We start from the raw sequence: 23,794 nt of genomic DNA on the forward strand, positions 1-23,794 counted from the left end.
AAACTGAAAGTAAAACACATTCTGTATTACCTTAAAAGTTTATTAAACATCAATACACATAACAATATTACAGTGATTAAAAATATAATTTCATTACAAAAACATAAGAAACTTATATGAATTTAATACAAATAAGCACAGCCTATTGAATCGCAGACCAGTTCAAGAGTTTGGTTTGTTTCACAAGTAACTAGTTAATAGAAGTTTCTATTGCTCTGTTATTAGGTTAACATTTTGACATTTTAGACCCTTACTCTTGGCTAAGTATAATAAATATGAAGATCTAGCTTACCTATACATTGTACTAATATTGCCCCCACTTTAAAGATTCCTTTGATAACACAATGTATAAGAGAAAAATTGCTTATTTGCTTTTCTATTCATTGTCAGCATTTGCAACTTTGTTTATCACATGACAATTCTATCATACCAAACTTAGTGATCCTATGCGATCCTCATCCTTTCGTGTTGACTGGCTATAGTTATGTACGATGCTTCCTTGAGCAATGCGCCTTGACTTGAGTTCGGAATTTACAAGTTCATTTACAAAGAAGACTCAGAAAATATATATTTTTTATGAGTTACCTACTCGTAAAAAAAAACTATATTTTGAATTGCAGTCATCATAGAAAAAGTCAACATATTAAATACGCCTTTGCATAATAAATAGGTGTAGATTATAAAGAAGACTTTAAGAAAAGCTGCAAACAATAGTTTTACCTACTTAAGTTGGTCAAGGTCATTTGTTCATAGAGGCACCTTGATGTGAAAAATTCTATGCTCATGTCTAATTATATTATTACCAAAACAATAAAGCCTCGTATCCACTAGGCAACAATTAACGCGCAACACGTAGGTAGCAACATTGCAGAACAACATAACATAACATAAACAGCCTATATACGTCCCACTGCTAGGCACAGGCCTCCCCTCAATCAACCGGAGGGGGTATGGAGCATACTCCACCACGCTGCTCCACTGCGGGTTGGTGGAGGTGTTTTTACGGCTAATAGCCGGGACCAACGGCTTAACGTGCCCTCCGAAGCACGGAATCATCTTACTTTTTCGGACAATCAGGTGATTCAAGCCTGAAAAGTCCTTACCAAACAAAGGACAGTCTCACAAAGTGATTTCGACAATGTCCCCATCGGGAACATTGTCGAACCCGGACCTCCAGATCGTGAGCCTAACGCTTTAACCACTAGACCATGGAGGCTATCTGCAGAACAACGCGGCTTATTATTTGTTTAGAGAGCAACAACCGATGCTCAAATCAATTGTTGTAGTGTAGAAGTGACGCGCATCAACATTAGTTCCTCTGGCGACATGTTGTCGACGACAGACATTTATTAGATACGTAAACAGACGAAGTTCCGCGCTAACTTTCAACATGTGAAACATGTCGCGCGCCAAATGTTGCCTAGCGGAAACGCGTCATTAGAATTATTCGTGACATTAGATCGAACACCTAAATCTACAACAACGTATTTTCCTGTATAGCTGTAGGTACTATAAAAAAGAAATACCATCGTCATTATTGTAGGACAGGACAGCACGGAAGTGGAACTTTGTACATAAGAGTTCTTTAGAATATCACCATTGGTCCTTGGTCCTTTTTCGCACTATACTTAATCTAATATCAATGTCTATTTTCGAGGTAATAATTTTATTAACGACAATGAGTTGTACTTTCATGTAAAGCTAGAGCAAGGGTACAAATTTAACAATTCGTTTACGCTTGCATGATCACAGTTATGGAAAATTATCTGAACCACCTGTATAAATGAACCATCAGTAAATCAACATTATACAAATCGCGAATAACTTTGTTTTTAACAATAAATAAAAGTACTATTTACACAACATTACAAAAATATATATAATTTTCGTGTGCATTTAACACTATTTATGATTGACTTCCCGATTAATAACAAAACATGAATCCCAAATATTTAGCATTAATTGCAAATGTAGAAAAAAATATACTTACTTATCTTAAAGATATAGATTCTTAATTCTAGAATTTAATGCAAGTTATCAGAGGCATCGTAAATTGAATGGCGAAATGCTTTATGATTCATATTACATAAGGTCGATCATTACATGATAATGGTTATTACTAAATACCACACTTTATTTCGTATTCTACTTAAAACTTACGAATAAAACTGGTTTCCCACAACAAACAACAAAACAAACAAAAATTCATTGCGATTTTAACAAAATATAATGTTATACATTAACACATTCTATTTAAGTGTCAAACAAATATGATAATTATAATAGTATGCCAATATTTTTTACACTATACTTTATCTGAAACAACAATCACAGAAATACGAAAAGAAAAAATATAAATAAATGGTTTCGATAATTCGATATGTCCTTTCGTCAAACTTATTATAAAATTATTTACAGAAACTGAATTACAAGGAATGGCACTTAACATTTCAAGATAACAGATAATTTACTATAATGAATAGTCTCTGTTTACTTGTATGACTTAAAGTTTGTGAATCAAAATTATTACGGTTATTTACCCTACCAAAGTTCCAGATCAGTCCTAAGATTAAAAAAATAACATTATTTACACCTATGACGCTTCCATAGCGGTTAAATTAAATTATGAAATTTAGAATATGGCAATGAATTAATTATATTTTTATAACATCTAATTCTATAGAGCATTCTATCAATTACAAGATTTTGAATTCATATTTTTATACTCGTGTAAAACTTATGTTATGATGCACAATATTGCGTTTCTATACGAAAAATCGAGCAATCTAAGCGAAAGATTTTATAAATCTGCATGTACTTTACTACATTAACTTTACGAATATTATTTGGAAAAATATGGAAGCGTTCTATTCTTATACTAAATAGTACAGAGCTACATAATATATTTACTTAATAATAATTCGACTTCACAATCCGTCTCTGTAGCCAAATATAGTTAAAAATATTCTTTACCAATTGAAATTTTGACTTGATAACATGGCATAATAGAGGTATATACTTTCACAGTAGAATATTATAACAATTCATACAAAATATATTAATATACACAAGTTGTCCTTTTAATGGCCCAAACTCACAAACTACGTTTAATGCGGAAAGCAGACACAGATTCTTCTTAATCGTACGCGTTGTCAATATTGTCAGTTTTATATGGAGTTACGATTATAATCACTGTCAATAAGATTCATCGCGTAATATCACTGGCACGCGATGTTTTCAAAATAAACATAACAAAAAATCGACTTCATCTGCTCTGTAATAGTAATTATAATTCCATTAAACCTGAAGCTTTCAGCTTAAGTAATGATAATTGCACCGGTGGATTGGCATTCGTCTCGGAATAAAGTGTTAAATTAAGCGTAAGGTTATTGATTAAAACATGGTCTTTAAAATGTGTTCGTGTTATTAGATTTGTGGTCACTTAAAACAGCATTTTAGTTTTAACGCGAAGAAAAACAAAAGTAAAGAAAGTAAACCAATGATTTAAGTCAAGGAAAAGCAGGAAAGAGTAACACATTTTTAAACATCTTCCTACAGATTTAGCGGAATTACTCTCGTTAACTTATGAATCGGGCTTTTAGAACAAGTCACGTTTATCTCTTGAATTTGATTCGATATTGCACTTTATAACATTCCACAAAAAAGGTTACCAAATTATCAAAAATCCATTGGCAAAATTTTTAATAATTTCAAATGAAATATTATTTTTTTAAATAACAACGGTCATTTGAATAAAATGGCACGTCAAAATTTAAATGCCTAAATTACTACTGACCAAATTAAAACGGGCGGTTGACCAAAGGTAACTCTCCGCTCCCCACAAGTATCTGGGCTAGGTTTACCTCACCAACCCCCAACCCAAGCTCAAACTACTTCTGGGTGGTTAAAAAAGCCACAATGAACCAGGTATTGCTATTTGACATTTGTTTGCACATGCGTTAATGTCAAATTGCAATATTGCTTTTTTATAATGAATTGCTTTGATGTGGCCTTTTTAAACCCCCTGGTCTATTAAAATTTGTTGTTTTATTTGTAGTTCTTTTAAAGTTTGGCCTGTGGATTTTTGACTATCTGATATATAACCACAAAATAACATTATTTTCTCATAGAATAAGTAAATATATAAAGTTAACCATCAACAACTTCCATTTTCTTTGATTGAGTGACCAAATCAACTACAATAAGCGGTATACACTTACAGTTATAGATTGCCATTTTTAATTATTTTTTTGGTTCTTAAATATAATTATTTGCGTCAATCTACACCGTACTACGTCACTAACGTCTACCTTATGGCATAATAATGATAATAGACAAGAATTACTCTAAAATTCCAGTTGCCTTGTAAAGCTTCTTATATGACTAATTATATATTCATGTTACCATACAAAAATAAAATTGTCTTGGACAATTAAGGTTTTATATGATAGACATACTCTCTTCTCTCTAAATAACTTTGGAGGTACATAGAACAGCCTTTCGTTTTATTATTCATATCTGTAGATGAGTTTATAGCTTTATGTCGTTCAGTCCAGGGTTGTTACCTTGTCTCACTTTATCCAATACTTTGTTGACGTACTCTGACGTTTTGCCGGCTATTTTTATTTCTGAAACAAGCATATAAATATTGCTTAGAATTTGTATTACTAACTATGGATTAAAAGGTTAAAAAAATGAAGGCGGCACTAGTTGCCATATTATACTACAAAATTACATACCTATTTTGTAATATATTTTTGTTACCAATTAGGTAACACAATTATTTATAATGCCTACTGCGCATGTAAAACTAAATAACAAAATGATATCAAACAGTCATTAAATAATACGTATATATACCTGTAGCTGTGTTGAATATGTCCTTAGCCTGCGAATTCCAATCAATATTGCTCTGTGGGTTGGTCACTCTGTTACTTAGCAACTGCTTCAACTGATGAATTCCATTAAGAAGACGTTCTGAAAACATAATATGTATAAATATAATATTAGCCGCAAAACGCGGCAAACGCGGTTGGAACCCGTTATTATGTATTTTAAATATAATATTAGATTTTGAATATTATCACAGAGTAAGGAATATTACTACGTATAGAACGGCAACTCTCCGCTCCTCACCAGCGGCTGAAGTAGGTTTACCTTGCCGCCCTCGGTCTTACTTTAGTCACACACACAGATGCGTGTTCGTGTACGATAACGTCAATGTGTAGTGTCAGTGTGAAACAGACAAGAAAGGAGATTGCTACACAGACAAGAGCGTCACTCTTAAATTCATGATGATGTAAGAAAATACGTTTTTGAGTAAGTATTAGTAGTCCCTGTTCACTGGGCAACTACGGCGCAACATCACGGTTTACGTGGTTACTTCCACGACACGGATTTAACCATCGCATCCGGGGAAACGTTCACGTGGCTAGTGGAAGGTTGCCGGCAGCAACTACTCCCTGGTGTCGCACTATTAGGTTTCTGGTGAAACTAGAGTTGCACCTAAGGACTAGCGATGGCAGATATTCTCACACCCATCGAGTCCAGAAACAACATGTCTGGATATGGGTATTAGGCAACATAGCACTGGGTGTCGAGTAGAGTGAGTATGAACCTACTTTTCTTTTAGGAAACGAGGTTTTTTGTATGAAGTGTCCGACGTGTGCTATTATTTCAAATGTACTAGTCACTTTGTCGTTAGTCAATGGGCATAAAACGGTATTCAGAAATCCCTAGGACGACCTGCCATTATTTACGAAATTGATAATTTGAAAGATAAACTTGGTAGTTTTCCTTACAGAAATTATAAATTCTAAGTTGGATGCGTTTATACATAATGCATTGGTATATTGTTTTCATAAATAATGCATAAATCATTGGAAAAACGGTAATACACGTAGTCTGTTTTCCTTCGTTTATAGCTAGAAAACAAACGCGATAATGTCTACGTTGCCGCGCAGTTATTCATGTATGTAATATTTATTATGCATACTTGTGGATAAACATGTTCGGAAATTTTATATGGAGAAACTAGATCGAGATAAAGCTAAAAGAGATGATAATTATATAAGACGGTCATAACACCTATCGTGCTGTACGGTTCCGAGCGTTGGGTGACAAAGGAGACGGATGAAAGAAGAGTAAATGTGGCAAAGATGCAAATGTGTGGTGTGATCAAGATTAGAAATGAATATATAAAATAAAATCTGAAAGTACCGGTTAGTGAGAAATTGAGGAGCAACAGGTTGGCATGGTATGGACATGTAATAAGGATGGATAAAAGGCATATAACGAGGAAAGTTATGAGTATGAATGTGGATGTATATAAGGGTAGGGGACGACCCAAGAAAGCGTGGGTGGATTGTGTAAAGAAGGATGTGTGTGTGAAAGGTAGGAGTACTGAGATGAAGACTGACAGAAATGAATGCAAGAGAAATACATGTTGTGCCGACTACACCTAAAGCGGGATAAGGGCAGGAGGATTATCTGATCGACATAGACAACAAATAGTTACGACGTTTATTCATATTCGTATTTACTTATTGCATGCCATAAAAACCGCTAAGTTGGTACATAGTAAGTAGATACATGTGACGCTCTGAAAGGGCACAGCAATATAAAAGAGGCGACAGTAGTTGCCTTATTATAAAATAACATCTAATTATTACAAAATCAGATAATTAGGTAACAAAATTATTATAAATGTAGTTGACCCGGTGAACTACGTATCACCCTTTTCCCTTATTTCATCACCATTTAAATTTAAATTTTCCCTGGACTTTCGCAAATATTTCAAGACTAAAAATATCCAAATCGGTTCAGCTGTTCTTGAGTTTTAACGAGACGAACAGCAATTCATTGTTATAGATAAAAAAGCAAAATCATGAAAAATAATAAAGCAAAATTATGTAGTTTTTAAAATCTCGTTGGCTGTATAAACAGTGCAGTGGGTAATTTATATTTTATATTAATTTTGTAAAGTACAGCAAAATCTAACACAAAATATATATAACTTTGTACAAAATTGATAAATTGAGATAGACCATCTCCCGCATAATGGAACGTCTATCGACGACGCGATATCTGAACCGGCCTGACTCCGATTTAATTTTCTCATTGTGAGTTTCCCTAAGTGCTTAGGGGTACATAGTATTATTCTTTATTCTAGGGCACGGGGGTATTATGAAAACAGAAAATCCAATAGGATTGGTTTATTTAGCCATTAATGCTCGTTCGTACGTCGCTTCGCAGCTTCGTCAACATCCTAAATAAGGTAGTAATAAAACAAAATACACTTACTGTGTTCTGTTTGTAGTCCGTACAACTTGAGTTTATTCGCCTCGTGCTGCGCTTTTTTCTTTAGCCTGCACGCCCTGGAAGCGAGTTTGTTCTTTTCCTTCCTCGTCTTGGGTCTCACGTTGAAGGGCAGCTCACTGACAGGTATCATGTCATTGATGACCTTACTCAAGTTGTCCAATTCCTTTCCAATAAGGTACAACTTCCTTGCATTCGGCGTCAGGTCGTTACCGTCGCCCTTCCTTGCTTTACCACTGAAAGTGAAACTAAATATAAATATGTCCCAATCCCAATATGTGTATGGGTACAGTTCTCCCCTTAATACCGGGATAGGTATGAATGAAGTGTCCTGGAGCAGCTCTTGCGGGTAGGTAGTGTTTGGGATAGTAGTCAACTAATTATATATCAAAAACATTAATTAAATACAACACTAATACATACATGAAGAACTCCTAATTAGACAGATATTACACAACTTGTAAGAAAGTTAAAGAATTGGCCTTTATTAGACAAGAATGGAGATTACTACACAGAAAAGAGCGTCGCTCTTAAATTAATGATGATGTAAGAAAATACGGTTTTGGGTAAGTATAAGTAGTCCCTGTTCACTGGGCAACTACGGCGCAACATCACGGTTTACGTGGTTACTTCCACGACACGGATTTAACCATCGCATCCGGGGAAACGTTCACGTGGCTAGTGGAAGGTTGCCGGCAGCAAATAAACCATGGGCTCGCACTATTAGGTTTCTGGTGAAAGTAGAGTTGCACCTAAGGACTAGCGATGGCAGATATTCTCACATCCATCGAGTCCAGAAACAAAATGTCTGGATATGGGTATTAGGCAACATAGCACTGGGTGTCGAGTAGAGTGAGTATGAACCTATTCTTCTTTTAGGGCAAAGTTATAAACAAATATAATGGTGCTAATTCCTGCAGACGCCATCTAATTTTATTTTAAGTTATACATGTAATTTTCTTATCCGCTGAAAAAGAAAGGGACGGGTAATCGACAGGCATAAAATTTATGGAATACACGTCAATTTTATGCAGAAATCTAAAACAACCGTCTAAAGTAGTAGTAGTAGACAGCACGTCAAACAGAATGCATACCAGGGAGACGCCCATTTTATTCGCACGGGTTATTCATTCACTACATACTTATAAATGTAACAAATATTGTCATATATTTAAGGCTTTAATAGTACAAATAAAGATATTATTATATTATTATTATTATATTCATTTTAAAATTAAATTGTTGAAAATCATCCTTCCCTTTCCTTTTCGGCGGATAAGAAAATGACGGGTATAACTTAAAATAAAATTAGGATGTGTCTGCAGGAATCGGGGCCGTTATTTCTATACTAATTTTACTTCCCTCCAGAAATTGTTATACTATCTTATCACTAGTGCTAAAATAGTAATTGGAATTTCGGCCTTGGCTCAAGGTGAAATCTGAACGTATCTGTTCTGATTATTAGAAGACTAGTTCAATATTAAAATTGCAAAACATAACGAGAGTTGTAATATAACCAGTTAAACTGGTAAACGTTGGCATGATGTTAATATAGCTAGTTCAGTCGTAGGATAGTTCCTACGACTGACTTTGCATTTCTAGTGAAATGCAAATCGTTTTCTCTTTCAGAAAGAGGATTAAAAAAATATATATTTTTAAATGTTTTGACGTTCGATTTCGTTTTCGCGCCCATACCGCTTCGCTCCGTGCTTTTATTATATAAGTCACAGAATTCTGCTAACGAGGTTTCTATAACAGTGAAATACGCTAGTTTCCAACTAGTTAAATCAGTTACTTTTTACTAAACGTCTTTTTTTTTTGACGTGACTTATTGTAGATTTGCCGCAGATGGCATTAACTACTTGGCCGGACAAATGGGGAGCGCTGAAGGCTCTCACCCGGTACAACGTTTAAGACAACAGGCCTGAGGGTGCCCAGTTGGGCGCGAGACTAAACGTCAAAACACTAAATTACTATGGAATATGTATGAAATAGCACAGTGTGACGTCATAGAAAAACGTGATAAAATATCGGACTTATTATTACGTTTTTCTTGATTAAAATCCATAAATAAGTTAAATAGCAAAAAGGAAATTGATTTTCGTTAATTCTACATCTGTCTTTATTTAGTAATCAGAATTTAATTTTTTTTTTTAACCTAGTACACGACCGAAAAAACATATTATACAAAAAATCTTGCAACCACGTTTGATACGTCTTAAGGTGGATGTAATGAACATACAGGGTGATGAGCCCATAGCCCATTTTAATACAATCACTTGTCGCACTGCCCACCCTACTACGTATTACGGGCGTGAGTTGGTGTATGTGTAACAAATAAGTATGTATGTATGTGTACCTAATTGTCCGATAGTTATATGATCCGTGCTTCGGAAGGCACGTTAAGCCGTTAGTGCCAGTTACTACTTACTGATGTAATGTGAGTAATCCATCTCAGGGGCTTTCGGGGCTCAATAATAACCCTGAGACCAGGTTTGATGAGGTTAGTAATTCACCTCACAACCCACACGATAGAAGAAGTTTGTAGTAACAATACCTATGCTTGATGCCCCTGACACTGCAGTTGGGACTGAAGACCGGGTCGGTGACGGAGTTCAGCACATGTGGGTCTTCCGAGGACTTCTTCAGTACCAGCCTCTGACCCTTAGGACCTTTAGCTTGCACGTTGTACTGCCAGAAGTACCTCTCCTTCTTAGCTTGCCTTGCCTGCTTGCTCTCAATTGACTCATCATTTGATTCTGGAACAGAAAAGAATAGCATACAATCAAAGATGAATCACAGGTATTTTGTTTTGCAGCTGAATGATATTTTTTATTATGTTCACTAAAATAAAAAGAAAACAAATTTAAAAACGAAATAAATTCAGTTCAGTAGCCAGTCATCCCCGCTAGTACGGAACTCCCTTGACGCGGGATTTAATAAAAAATGTAATGTACTTTTTTTGTATTATTAGGTATAAGTTTTGAACAGTTATATTAAAAAAAAATGTATTTGATGTTGTTTATCTTTAGAAAGTTTGTGGAATACATAGGAAATAAAATCCAAAACCATAGTCAATACAAACAAAAAAGTTGGTAGTTTATGTAATTTTAGTAGTCAGATTAATTAAAGGTAACTATTAAATGTTATTCTACAATCCGATTCGATGTATTTAAGTAAGTACCTATAATAGTTTCAAGGAAACACATGTGTAAAAAAACACAAAAATAGATTGTTTTTGCACCAATTCCTCAAAATGACTAATTCATTGCAAAACTATTATTGTGGGGAAAATAATTTGCGTTATAGGTAGGTACTATAATCTTAGATTCGCTTACTCATTCAAGACACGTGTAAACACAAAAACAAGTTGTTTAACAACATAATAGTAAGGAATCTATGTTAAAAACAACAACAACTTCAGTGAGGTTCTTATATTATCTATGATAAAACTGTGCCTTTACAATTTCTGAATAAACTTCTGTTGCAATGAAGTGGGTGTGTAGTTTGTTATTGCATTTTAGTGTCGAACTATGTTATGACGAAATGTCTTTAGTCACGATGTGTTTGTTTATTAATTTTAATTTGGTGTCGCCGATTCTGCACGATTGGACATTTATTTCAGTCTAACAGTTCTAAAACCAGCTCAACCTCTTTTTTGCACACATTATAATGTAGCCTTATAGAGCTGGGACACTACAAAAAAATACTAAAATAAAATTAAGTTCAATTTTTTTTTTAGGTATTATATTTTATTAGTATTTTGTAGTCTGCAAGATTCCACCGTAAGGAATAGTGGGAGTAGAGATAAAGCAGTTCTGTTTAAAAATAACATACAAGGTACTTTAGATTATTGTATAACTTATATAATGTATAATTTGACATTCTGAGTGTACTTTTGTTTTATAGTTGAAACTTGTTTGACAAACTAAAGTGTGACTTCCAAGTAATTCACACTATCTGAGGCAAATCTACAATAGGTCATTCTGTCACATTTATTCCTAACATAATTAATTAGGTAATCATAATTCACTCTGAAATCACTCACCATCAGAAGAGAGATCCTCATATCTGTCACTGTCCTCATCTGTCTCACCCTCTCTCTCGTCCTCATCTTGTGAGTAGTCCCCGGTGCCTGGGCTGAGCAGACCACCAGAGAGGGACGATATTGAGCCAGCTTCTGCCAGGGAGCTTGTTGATAAAAGATGTTTACGGGGCTCACGACGCTGCCATATCTGTCAAATAATTGAAATAAATTAACATTAAATTCATTTATTTGTTCTGTAATAAATGCACAGAGTACAATAATAATTATCTTATTTAGTATAAATTTATATCTACCTAAATTATATATTTTTTTTATTTTATGTAATTTACAATACTTATGTGCCCTTTACTTGTTATTTTACTTAAATAATTAAATTTAGACAACATGCCTACCATGATTAGCATCTTAGTTACATTCTTAGTTTGTATTTTTCAACTAATCCAAGTATAAAATGTTAACATTAGAACACAAATCAGCTGTTAATTTTTTGATGTAAATATTTACTATATAGGATTTGTAATTTAACATATCATTGCATAAGACTAATAATCAGCTGACTGGCTATTGTACATCATCATGTCATAATAAGTTTTGTAATAAATTTTCCTCAAAACACAGTTTATTATAAAATCCATTTAATAATATTTACTGTTGTCAGTTATTTGTAATACTAATATCCTATCAACTTTTCCTAATGCAGTATATCTAGAATTACTGATAAAAAGTTCCAGGAAATAAAAAAAATTAAAGAAGGGTAACATCAGAAATTTCAAACTAACCTTGTTTTCTTTCGTGCTAAAAATAGCAAGCTCTGTGCTCAACATTAGACATTTCCTGCTAGACTACTTGACACACTTACATGTCTAAAATTTTGCTCCAAATTAATTTTATCACTACTACTTTATTTATAGGTAATTGAAAAAGAGATTAAAAGAAGTGCCTATTTGAGCTAATTTTAAGAATAGGATACTTTAATTTAATGCTATTTCATACCTGTTCCATAGTCAGATGTGTAGGTGCAGATGAAGACAGTGTATGCTGTGGTTTTATACTGCTAGAAAACGGAGGAAGGACCGTAGAAGCAGGCACTGACTGCCCCAAGGCAATCTCACCACCATAACCACCGTCCATGCGCAGTAGTAAGTCTGGCAACTGATTTGTTGGTTGAGCAAAGCTTGAAGACGCTGAACTATGTTGACTTGAAGGTGAAAAGGCAAGTTGAGCCCGACTGTATGGACTACATGGGCTCTCAGCAGCCAACGTGTTTGATGTCTGTGTAGCGGGTCTTCGAGACCCGCTCATTGCTCCACCAATTTGTACACAGTATCCACTTTCTTCAGGCAAGAGTAAATCATCAAAATTCAGATCATCTAAAAGTGTGTCAGGATTTGCATTTAATTCAGCAAGTGTTGGGCCTAGAATCAAATCAGCTTTGTCTACTTGGAATATATCATCATCATCCATTTTGAATGTTTCCATTTTAGATGAATTATCAGCATCAAATGAGAGTTTGCTGTATTGCATATTGGGGACATTGTGGAAGGATCCAGAGCCACCCAGGTTATCCTGTAGGCACAGATCCAAGTCTGTGCCGAAGTCGCCGAGGTCGGCCCTGCGCTGCGGTATGGGCACCGAGGCCGACATAGTGCCCAATTCAAAAGGAGACTCCTGTTTTATCTCAATGCCTGCTTCTGAGAGAAAGTCATGTGTGTAAATAGAATCCGCCATCGCACGTGTTTGTGTACGGTGACCTTGACGCTGAGCCGTCTCAATGATAGAGACTGGCGCGCGCCTCTTACGTCTATCGATTAATTCAGCGCGAGACCCACGTGTCGTCCTACTATGTTTATTTATTTCGCTCCTACTCGTGGCACACAGTGCGAATGTGATACACAAACGATATGTTATGATAATGATTGACACAAATCGATATCACATACTTGATTACATAACTGAATAAACCACAATCCCGAATAAAAATTGTAACCACTTGATTATTCACAATGACTTTCGATATCTAATTTAACCAGACAATAGTTCTCAGGCGGATTTGTAGCGGTTAAACACTTCCTTTAGCACAATAATAGTTCATTTCGAATAATTGTTCAATTTAATGACAATTAAAAGCACGGATTATGATGAAATTGAAAATATTTTCACACACAATAACAAAAACACTTCCCCGAACACAAGTCGAGAAGTAAACAAAGATTTTGATATTATTATTCAGCATATTCAAAGGTCATGAGAAAAAGTGATAAAAATACTAAAATTCGTTTGAAAGAAAGAGAGGAATACTTGTTTTGCAAGGTGAAGGAGAGGTGAGGGGAGAGCGGAACAAATACGTCTATTAGAGATGAGTACGTTAGATACTAGTTAAAGTAGCAGTTTAAAGTAATATAAGATAAATCTGCCTTTTGTTTTATTTTACGTAATAATTTAATAAAGATAGAAAAGCATAAAATTAAAACACATACCTTTGAAATGGCTCTCCTATGCTTATCATACCTATTGTTTTTTTTCATAATGTAATAACATTAAAACTAACAATCAATTCATAATTATTCAATTCATAAATTTTTTTATTAGCATAATAAAAAGTCTGCACCGCCACCTCTCGGCACTTCGGGCCTTGATGGTCACAAGCAACCTAAACCACTCGAGCTGAGAAGGAACCTATATCAACCGTGTCAGGGTGCCGTGGAGTTCCGTGCTCGCTTCGCTCGCACCCGTTACCGCCATTGTTTTTCATAATTATGCCAAGTAATGATATTATATATTATGATGTCATAATTATACTTTCTAATCGTTATGTGAATTGACGTTATGGCAAGTCTGTTATGGATTTAAAAACAGGTGTTTTAATTGTATGGGACATAAGGAATTCCCGTTTCAACCAATCAATGTAGTTAATAATTTTGATAGTAATAGAAACTGAAGTTATAAGGCGAATTCTTCGTTAAAGCTAACTGCGTTTGATTTGATACTTTACTTACTAGACCATAGAGGCTCTAGCTACAGTCTTGGATACCATTTTATTTAATTACTCTTTTACAAATAGCAATTATATTAAAGGTTTCCTAGTTTATAGGAAGCATCAAAGAGGATCCACTATGACAAGCATAGTGCGTAGGACACATGTCATATTTCTTAGCATATATCTTTTGCACTCCACCCTATCTTTATGTCCTGCTGTCATACGCACCATGATAAAGCGCAAATACCTAATATGGGAAAGGTTGATTTAAGAAAAATTAAAAAATAAAATGTAAACTACGAAAAAATCGTGCTCTACATAAAAAGTATAAAAATATATTACAAGAAAATAATTCTCCGAAATAAATACATAACTATAAACAATTAAAATAATGTATATCTTGCGTGATTAAAAACAGGTAGATGTCTGTAAATGTTATTAACCCTTTACCGCATACAGACCCATATTTGGTACACGTAACTTACTGATTGAAATATTCGGATACATTCCACCATTCTTGCAAGACATTTATTATTTGTATAGAGTATCGTATATCCGAACACATGATCACAATACTTTTTCCAATCGTACCCCCATCTTGCGTATTTTTCAGTTAGTAGTTGAAAGTTCGGAATAAAGTGCGTTTTTGAGATATCAGATAGCAAAAAGAAATATATCTGTGAAATTTATGGAGTAATAAATCTTCTTTTTGATAAATTTTGAAGAAGAACATTCCTTTTGCGTAAAACCAGCAAAAAATTTATGTAAGCTTAACTAAAAGACAGGTTTTTATCCATCCAAACATTGTTCCAAATTTGGGACACCATGCACTTATGGTAATTTTTCCTTGGCAAATTTGGTACAGTATGCAATAAGGTAGTTTTTTGTCTTTGGTCAAATTTGGTACAGTATGCAGTAAGATAGAGCAGACATTTTAGGTGTTTCAAAAATATTCGCTACAACTTTAGGTGTCCCTATTTTAAAAGTTTTTAAGTTTTATGAACATAATCACCACATGTGGTGGCAGGTAGAATATATCAAGCGACGTCGCCGACTTGAATTACCTCCACTAGAAGTAGTTCCAGATGGCATTGGAGATTGGCCAATATGGACTGACGACCAATGTCCGAGATGTAAAAGCGAAGGATGTTCTCAAAAATCACATGTAAAGTGTAGCAAATGCCGAGTTAATTTATGTTTTAATAAAGATAGAAACTCCTTTCAAAGTTTTCATACACAATGATGCACAAATTTACAGACAATTCTCTCAACTCATAATAATCTCGTTATTAGGTACTTAATAAACGGCATTTTTTAATACTTTAGTTTCCATTATATTTTAAAATAAAGTTGATTTTTGTAAAATCCACCAATCCGCATTGGAGCAGCGTGGTGGAGTATGCTCCATACCCCCTCCGGTTGATTGAGGGGAGGCCTGTGCCCAGCAGTGGGACGTATATAGGCTGTTGATAGTGATAGTTTTGTAAAATAAATATTATCTGGCTATTTTTCATTTCATTTTTCAAACAAATACTTTGCAAAAACAATGCAACAGACATACATAATTTTTTATTACGAAATATATATATATATATAAATAAGCAGTTTTTTTTTACATGAATGCATATTGTACCATATTTGGCCAGTCAACTTAATACTACGTTACTGCATGTTGTACCAAATATGGTACACTGATATTATTGGGATTTTTCTCAGCTTTCCTAGTGTATTTAATTTTTTTCTTATTTTTCCTATGCTCTAAAAAGTACATTTTACCTAGTAAATTAATTTGAGCTTAATCAAAAAATCCATGCGGTAAAGGGATAAAATACTAAAACATGTACTCGGTTAATTCCTGAATATTAATAATTGCGTTGTCTCCACTCTACTTTTGACAGATATATTTTTCGGATACATGCATTAGTATTTCATAGTTATAACGTGATCCATAGAGTCTTTTTGAGATGATTAGTAATCTGATTAACCGTGTATCCAAATGTTAGACAAAAAATAAAATAAAAACATCATGGATGTCGTAACCGCAGCTGAGCGTCAAAAGGCGCAGTGACAAAATAATTTATTCTAATTTTTATTTATGATTATGGGTGACGATAATTCAAATTCTAGTAAAAAATGTGAAACAAATAAATTCGACGTTATAATTATTGGCGGTGGTATGGCCGGACTGGCCGCCGCCAATCATCTCCTGAAAAATGGCATAGAAAACTTTGTAATTTTGGAAGCTAGAAAACGTATTGGTGGCAGAATTATATCTATACCAATGAAGAACCATAAGGTGGAGTTAGGAGCCAACTGGATTCATGGAGTCCTTGGTAATCCTATATTTGAAATTGCTATGGCAAACAACCTTGTAAATATTATAAACATACCGAAACCCCACAAGGTTATAGCGGCAACAGAAGATGGTAAGCAAGTGCCTTTTGGAGTCCTGCATGAAATTCATGAAGCTTATGTGTGTTTCCTACGGCGCTGTGAGGAGTACTTCTTGTGTCAGTACCTGCCGCCGCCTGACATACATAGTGTGGGAGAGCACATCAACTTGGAGGCCACTATTTATCTAGAACGATTACCTTCTTCAGAGGAGAAAAAACTTAGACGTTTAATATTCGATTGCTTATTAAAACGTGAAACTTGTATATCTGGCTGCAATACCATGGATGAAATTGATCTTCTTGAATTAGGTAGCTACACAGAATTACAAGGAGGCAACATCATGATACCAACAGGGTATAGCTCTATATTGGAACCAATGACAAAGAATATTGCTCCTGAAAAAATATTACTAGATCACCCTGTGAAAAAGATAATTTGGGACTCTGATCAACATGACTCACGGAATTTAGACGATATGGGTGAAGAATCTGAGGATTCTGATCAAACTGTGATAGAAGATGTTTCAAAAGCAACTACCTCTGAGAAGGCAGTGCAGCCCAGTGAAGATGCTTCTACAGCAGAAGGTGCACAAAAACCAAAGAAAAAACATTCAAGTTATGTGGAAGTAAATTGTGAAAATGAAAAAACTTTTTATGCTAAACATGTGATATGCACAATCCCATTAGGTGTTTTGAAAGAACATGTATCAAATTTATTTGAACCTAAATTGCCTCGGTATAAAACAGAGGCTGTTGAGAGATTATTATTTGGTGCAGTAGATAAAATATTCTTAGAATATGAAAGGCCTTTTCTGAATCCAGAAGTAACAGAGATCATGTTGCTTTGGGAGAGTGCTACTACTCCAGAAGATATAGCCAGTTCATGGTACAAAAAGATTTATTCTTTTACAAAAGTTACAGAGACTCTTTTGTTGGGTTGGGTGTCAGGGAAAGAAGCAGAACACATGGAGACACTGTCAATGGAAGTGGTGGCAGCGACATGCACAAATATTCTGCGTAAATTTCTAAATGACCCCTTTGTCCCAGAACCTATTAAGTGTGTATGGTAAGTCATTATCATTATAGTTGTATTAATTTGTTAATACCTCTCTTGCAAACCTATTTAAATATGTTCTAATTGCAGTTCCAGCTGGAAGAAACAACATTATACCAAAGGTTCATATACAGCTATAGCAGTGGGTGCTAGTCAGAGCGACATTGAGAGCTTAGCACAACCATTATTCAGAAATGTACATGACAAAAAGGTAATTTGTTATCACTGTTAAATGCAATATAGCTTAATTTTAAACTTTATCCCCATTTCTATTGTCACTCATTTTATACTGATAAGTTGTATTGTGAAATACACAGGTGTTGTTTTATTTACAAGTCAATAAGTATTATTTATAAAATTATTCCATGACCATTAATGATCACTTGTTTCAATTTCAGCCTGTTTTGCTCTTTGCTGGAGAGCACACTCACAGTAGCTTTTACTCTACGGTACACGGGGCCTATCTGTCAGGCCAGACGGCTGCGCGACGCCTCCTCGCCCCCGAGGAACCACCAGAGAATATACTAGAATGCCCAGGTTCAGCTGATCTCAACTCATGGATACAAGGCATACAGCTAGAAGGGTAACATTAATTATTTTTTGTGATTATGAAATAATACCTGTATAGTAATAGTATTTTTTTTATGCTTGAGAATATTAGTACACAGGAGCAGTCTTTGTGTTATGTTAATTTTTGAACATGACAATGGCTATAATATTATGTTATTACAATAATGAAATCTATATGATATAGAGTTATGTTATTTATGAAATAGTTACATATTGATAATGCAATATGTTGACACTTATGTAAAGAACAGACTTGAATGACCCTGGTTGTTTGTCATAATTTATACAGTGAAATAGAAATGTAATTTTAATTGCATTAATTCCATAGTTATTACTTATTAGATATCTCTAAGATTCATAATGTAGTCTTATTTCCATTTATAAATAGTGTCAAAGCAAATTATTGCTTCAAGTAGCTTTAAAATTTGGGTAAAAATTATAGTTATCCCCTCAGTAAGGTGAACAAAAATTTATTGAATTTTTGTATTTGCAACTAACGGTCCATAGCAGTCTTTATTAACTTGTCACCGAAACGACAACTGTGCGGCGCGGCGACGTTCAGTAGGAGGAGCAGGTGTTGTTTTTTCATCTATCTTGCAAACAATAGCATTCATAACTGTATCCAGAACTGGATCATCAAGAATATATTTGGCGACTAGTAAGTCGCGAATAGGTAGTGTAGTAACACTACCTATTGTAAAATTTAAGAAATTCCATAAATTCTCAGTTCACCACAAGATTTAATTAAATCTTAAAATATTTTGATATTTCAATTGATTCATGGTTATGTAAAAATGTATATAGCTGGTGTCTCAAACTACCAATTAGTTGTAATAAATTTATAAATGGTTACCATACATCAACATTTCATAACTTTAGAATTAGAGTGCCTATAAGAAGCTGTGGTTAAAATTTTATTTTAATATTTAGAAAAATTGGCTTTGTGTGCAATGTTATTTACAGACCTTGTGATATTATGAAAATAGCTAAGTAATCCAGTTTAAAGATTTGAAAGACATCAATTTATTTTTTGTCTAATAAACCCCTTACTTGCGCTTTTACCTGTTTGTAAATTCATAAGTTAAAATTGCTTTTTACTAGAAGCAATAGTTATGGATTTTTTATTTCTATTGAAATGAAATTTATACATTGGAACTAATAAAGATGAAAAATGCTTGTGGCACATTTTTTACTGTAGAAACATTAGTATTAATTATAAATATTAATTAATGCATTTCCTATGACAGTTTTTTATTGGTTAGGTATTCAATTTTTCTAGTCAGTGCAATGTTTTTGTATCGCTTTAATAAATCATTTAAAACGAAAATATTTGCTTTTTGCATTATGATATGTCCCTGATATTAAATGAAAAGTATTTTAAAATTAAGGACATTTGAAATAGTCATTTGAAACTTATAAAATGAACATATAAAAAAAACTAAAACCCAAAATTGATTATTTATTAGTTATATTTCAGATAAATGTTTGTTTTGTTTAAAGTATAAAAATAAAAACAGTACCCCATTACACTCATAACTACTAAATTAATTATTAGTTCAACTAAAATATTATCTTGTAAAACATTGGTAATACTTAAAGCCCAGTCCACATTGATCATTGCTTGCTCTAGGTAACCCTCAGGCAATCTGGCTACTTCACAAATAACATAATATAAAAATAATGTCAATACTATTCCATACAATAAATTGAAATTAATAATACCTGCTTGACATCACATAAGGGAATGTATGAATAATGTTAGTCATTGTTAGTCATTCCTTAGTAACAATTACAAAATTGACATAAAATAACTACCAAATAATAAAACAATAGGTATAAAATTAATGGCAACAAATCCAATTATATAAAAAAGTCTATAAAACAATAGACCTGTAAATAAAGTAATAGAAAAACTAATTTTAATAGTAATAGCACCTAATTCAAACATAAAATCACAATTTTATAATCATAATTTGATATACTTTTTAAAGAAATTTTTTGTTACGTAAATTAATGAGTATTCTTGTGATTTGTCATGTTATTTCTATCACTAATTTCTGATACTTCAACGAACAACATGAAGCTCAACTGTTGAATATTTATTTGAAATTATAGAGAGCAATTGGTGTTCATTTTCCTGATTGAGCTCCTGCCAAGCACACTTCCCAATAAGAGGAACTTCTTCCAGCGGAGCTCGGAATGCCACCAACAGTGTCAAGCAGAGTCCATCAGCTAATGGGTCATACTCCACATTCAACAGACCCAGTGGGCGATGTTGCCCCACATCGGCTCCAAACATCTCCACCATAAATCTTCTTAAAGTAGAATGTACACTTTTGGCTGGATTTATCTCACACATAGGAAAATGTATAGATGTTTTTTCACTCAACAATACATGTAACTTATTTGTACTTCTCTTCTTTATAACCACTATCAATCTCAGCAAGTCCTTGACATGTGGAGTTGGTGCTGGCAAAATATCTGTGTGCCACACACCTTTACCCTTGTTCTGTTTGTATAAATTTGCCTTCTCTATAAGGTGCAAAATGTCATTTGACCTCAATGATATTTCCTGCAAATTTGATATCCATTTAGCTTGTAAAGATTCTTTATCTGCTTTTGCTGGAGTTTTGAGTTCTCCTCCAACTACTTCCCCAGTCACAACGAACCTGTACCACATTCCACCGGCGGTCTCTACGACAAGTAAAGTTTTGGGCTCACATTCCAAGCCTGTCTCTTCAAGAACCTCTCTAACAGCAGCCTGAACAATAGTTTCACCTTTCTCCATACGGCCGGCAGGCAAGTACCACTTCCCAGCACAACTTTCTTTCGCTTCTTGCATCATTAGTACTTCGTTAGACTCGTTTATGATTACACAGGCGACGACGTATGTGACGTTACCGCCCAGTACCGGTTTGAAGTTGGACGGTGTCGTGGGAGTGATGCCTTGAGACTCAGCTACGGAGTTTTGGTCAGCAATGGTAAAATCACAAAAGTCATTTCCATCTCCTTCCAGGCCCAAACCTTGCAATAATCGAGAAATATTTGAGTCTACTTGGCGCGACATAGTTACCTACTTTTAAAACACTTGTTTACAACCAAAAAATCAACGTGTTTTCACGGTTTAATATTTTTTATAGAAAAGAAACTTATTTATGACGAGTTATTACAACTAATTTACAAAGTTTCATTTACTTAATTCTGATTGAATTTCGTATATACTCAGAAATATTCAAAATATTTGACGAAGACTTGGAGAATGAATGAAAGCAAAGCACTATCATGTAATGTCACTAATGTCAAACTCAAGGTTGCCAGCCATATATTATTTCCTACCTAGACTAGAAAAAAATCCCAAAATTGTCCCAAAACGACAATTTCGACAAATCCCCAAAACTCTTTGTGAAGTACTTAAGAAAGACGTAATAATAAAATTGAGTGCGCTGTGGAATGTTGCCCGCTTTATGGATAACAGCATGATAACAGACATAATTTTATTATCCACCCAATTATCTAAATAAAGAACACAGCGCAACACTTGGTTAAATGATTCAGACCAAATTCAGACCATAATTTTGAGTTGTAATCAAGTGGAAAACATGATTTGAAACATTCCTTAAAGTTTCCGTTACGATGGGCATTGCTACTGAAAACCAACTGAAAACGCACTCAAAAGAAAAGTTGCAGACAAAAACTTCTTCGAAGAAATAAATATGTAAAGGATGTCGAATTTCCATATTCGCTCAATAAATACTCGGGGCTTGATTCGATATGATTCTGGATGTCACTTTTATGTAACGTTTAAATTCGTTTAAAATTAGGGACTTTCCTGGCTACGTTCCCCAGCAAAATCCTGATCAAATCCATCAATTTAGGAAATCCCGCCGAAATATCTGTCAAATGAGAGTAATCGTTCGTTTAAATTATTTTGAACGTGCCTTGGTCGGCTAAGCAAGAAGATTTGCGAGTTGCGACAATTTCGATTCGATCGACCTTCGTGGTTTTGTGGCAGTATACTTGTTTCAGGGGGAAATTATTTAAAAAAATCATCATGTCTATGATGAAGACGAATATGCTGGTGAATCTCTTTAGTTCTATAATAAGGCTGAGTATGTATTTATTATTATTTGTGAACTTGTGTTGAATTACGTAATGTTTTCAGGTGCGTTCCTTGAGCACGTCTGCCTCTGCCTCTCAGATGGTCAAACCCCCTGTACAAGTTTTTGGTTTGGAAGGTAGATATGCGTCTGCCTTGTATTCGGCAGCTTCCAAGAGCAAAGCTTTGGATACCGTTGAGAAGGAATTGACGCAGTTCCAGCAGTCCATTAAATCTGATGCTAAACTGAAAGAATTCATCATCAACCCTACCCTGAAGAGGAACCTTAAAGCTGAAGCTCTTAAACATCTGGCTACCAAGGTGAGAAACAATCTTTGTCATCACATAGTTTTAACTGTGAACTTATAGGTTAGGTCTAGTACATTGGAACATAATATTGCAGTCCTATCTCATCTTAATTCTTAATTATTCAATATAAATAGAATTTTCTGTTTATGCTGTAAAATTGATAACAGATTTCACTAAGCCTGGTGTCATTTATAATTGAATGAAAACTACTGGCTTCTGTAACAATCTACATACCTAAATCAAGTATAACAAAAGAAACAAATGTTCAGGACCTCTGAGATACAGTATTTCCCTAGCGCGGGGTCTGCTAGTAATGTTACATGTTTATTTCTTTCCCTTAAATAAACTTTGTATTCTATTCCTTCAGACTAGCATGTCAGCCACAACAAGCAACCTATTGGGAATCTTGGCTGAGAATGGTCGTTTAAACAAATTGGAGGCTGTAATCAATGCTTACAAGATTATGATGTCTGCTCACCGTGGGGAGGTCACCTGTGAAGTTATCACTGCTACTCCCTTGGATGCTGAACAGAAGAAAAGCTTGGAAGCTGCTCTCAAGGTAAATTTGTTTGAATTTTAGATCTGGAGTACTTCTAATTACACTTTACTCTTATCTCTCAAAACTCATCAATCAAAATAAATATACACTATTAAATTAGGTAGGGTACTCTTCAGTACCTACTGCACTAAAACACATTTTTATACCTAATAGAAATGTTTTATTTTCAGAAATTCTTAAAAGGCAATGAGCAACTGCAACTGACAGCCACTGTGGATCCTTCCATTATTGGAGGCATGGTTGTATCTATTGGTGACAAGTTTGTGGACATGAGTGTGGCCAGCAAAGTGAAGAAGTACACTGAGCTCATCAGTGCCTCTGCATAAATGTTATCAACTAGCCATGATATAATTAGTAAGGAGAACAATTAAATTATGCAATAAATGTGAAAGATCATTTTGAATTGTTTTAGTTATTTATGTTATAAGTACAACCTATCTATTTAACTATGTTGTATAGGTTTGTAGCAAA

General features: G+C 34.3%; 4 protein-coding genes across 4 annotated transcripts; 2 read left to right on the forward strand and 2 right to left on the reverse strand.

Annotated features, from left to right (window-relative positions):
• Positions 1-19: 19 nt before the first annotated feature.
• Positions 20-13,581, reverse strand: LOC126371257 (uncharacterized). The gene is made up of 6 exons (XM_050016536.1): positions 12,359-13,581; positions 11,366-11,552; positions 9,875-10,076; positions 7,303-7,553; positions 4,861-4,977; positions 20-4,628 (listed from the first exon to the last, which is right to left on the reverse strand). The coding sequence occupies exons 1-6, from the start codon at positions 13,091-13,093 to the stop codon at positions 4,531-4,533; spliced, it is 1,590 nt and encodes a 529-aa protein (XP_049872493.1). The 5' UTR covers positions 13,094-13,581; the 3' UTR covers positions 20-4,530.
• Positions 13,582-16,338: 2,757 nt separating this feature from the next.
• Positions 16,339-19,222, forward strand: LOC126371241 (peroxisomal N(1)-acetyl-spermine/spermidine oxidase). The gene is made up of 3 exons (XM_050016516.1): positions 16,339-17,801; positions 17,880-18,000; positions 18,188-19,222. The coding sequence occupies exons 1-3, from the start codon at positions 16,438-16,440 to the stop codon at positions 18,374-18,376; spliced, it is 1,674 nt and encodes a 557-aa protein (XP_049872473.1). The 5' UTR covers positions 16,339-16,437; the 3' UTR covers positions 18,377-19,222.
• A 583-nt stretch (positions 19,223-19,805) lies between these two features.
• On the reverse strand, positions 19,806-21,647 carry LOC126371298 (8-oxo-dGDP phosphatase NUDT18). The gene has a single exon (XM_050016603.1). It carries the CDS (start codon positions 21,424-21,426, stop codon positions 20,425-20,427), a length of 1,002 nt encoding a protein of 333 aa, XP_049872560.1. The 5' UTR covers positions 21,427-21,647; the 3' UTR covers positions 19,806-20,424.
• Positions 21,648-22,276: 629 nt separating this feature from the next.
• On the forward strand, positions 22,277-23,719 carry LOC126371342 (ATP synthase subunit O, mitochondrial). The gene is made up of 4 exons (XM_050016649.1): positions 22,277-22,437; positions 22,522-22,776; positions 23,132-23,323; positions 23,494-23,719. The coding sequence occupies exons 1-4, from the start codon at positions 22,411-22,413 to the stop codon at positions 23,647-23,649; spliced, it is 630 nt and encodes a 209-aa protein (XP_049872606.1). The 5' UTR covers positions 22,277-22,410; the 3' UTR covers positions 23,650-23,719.
• Positions 23,720-23,794: the final 75 nt, after the last annotated feature.

This window comes from Pectinophora gossypiella, chromosome 12 (genome assembly GCF_024362695.1).
Source record: "Pectinophora gossypiella chromosome 12, ilPecGoss1.1, whole genome shotgun sequence".
Taxonomy (NCBI): domain Eukaryota; kingdom Metazoa; phylum Arthropoda; class Insecta; order Lepidoptera; family Gelechiidae; genus Pectinophora; species Pectinophora gossypiella.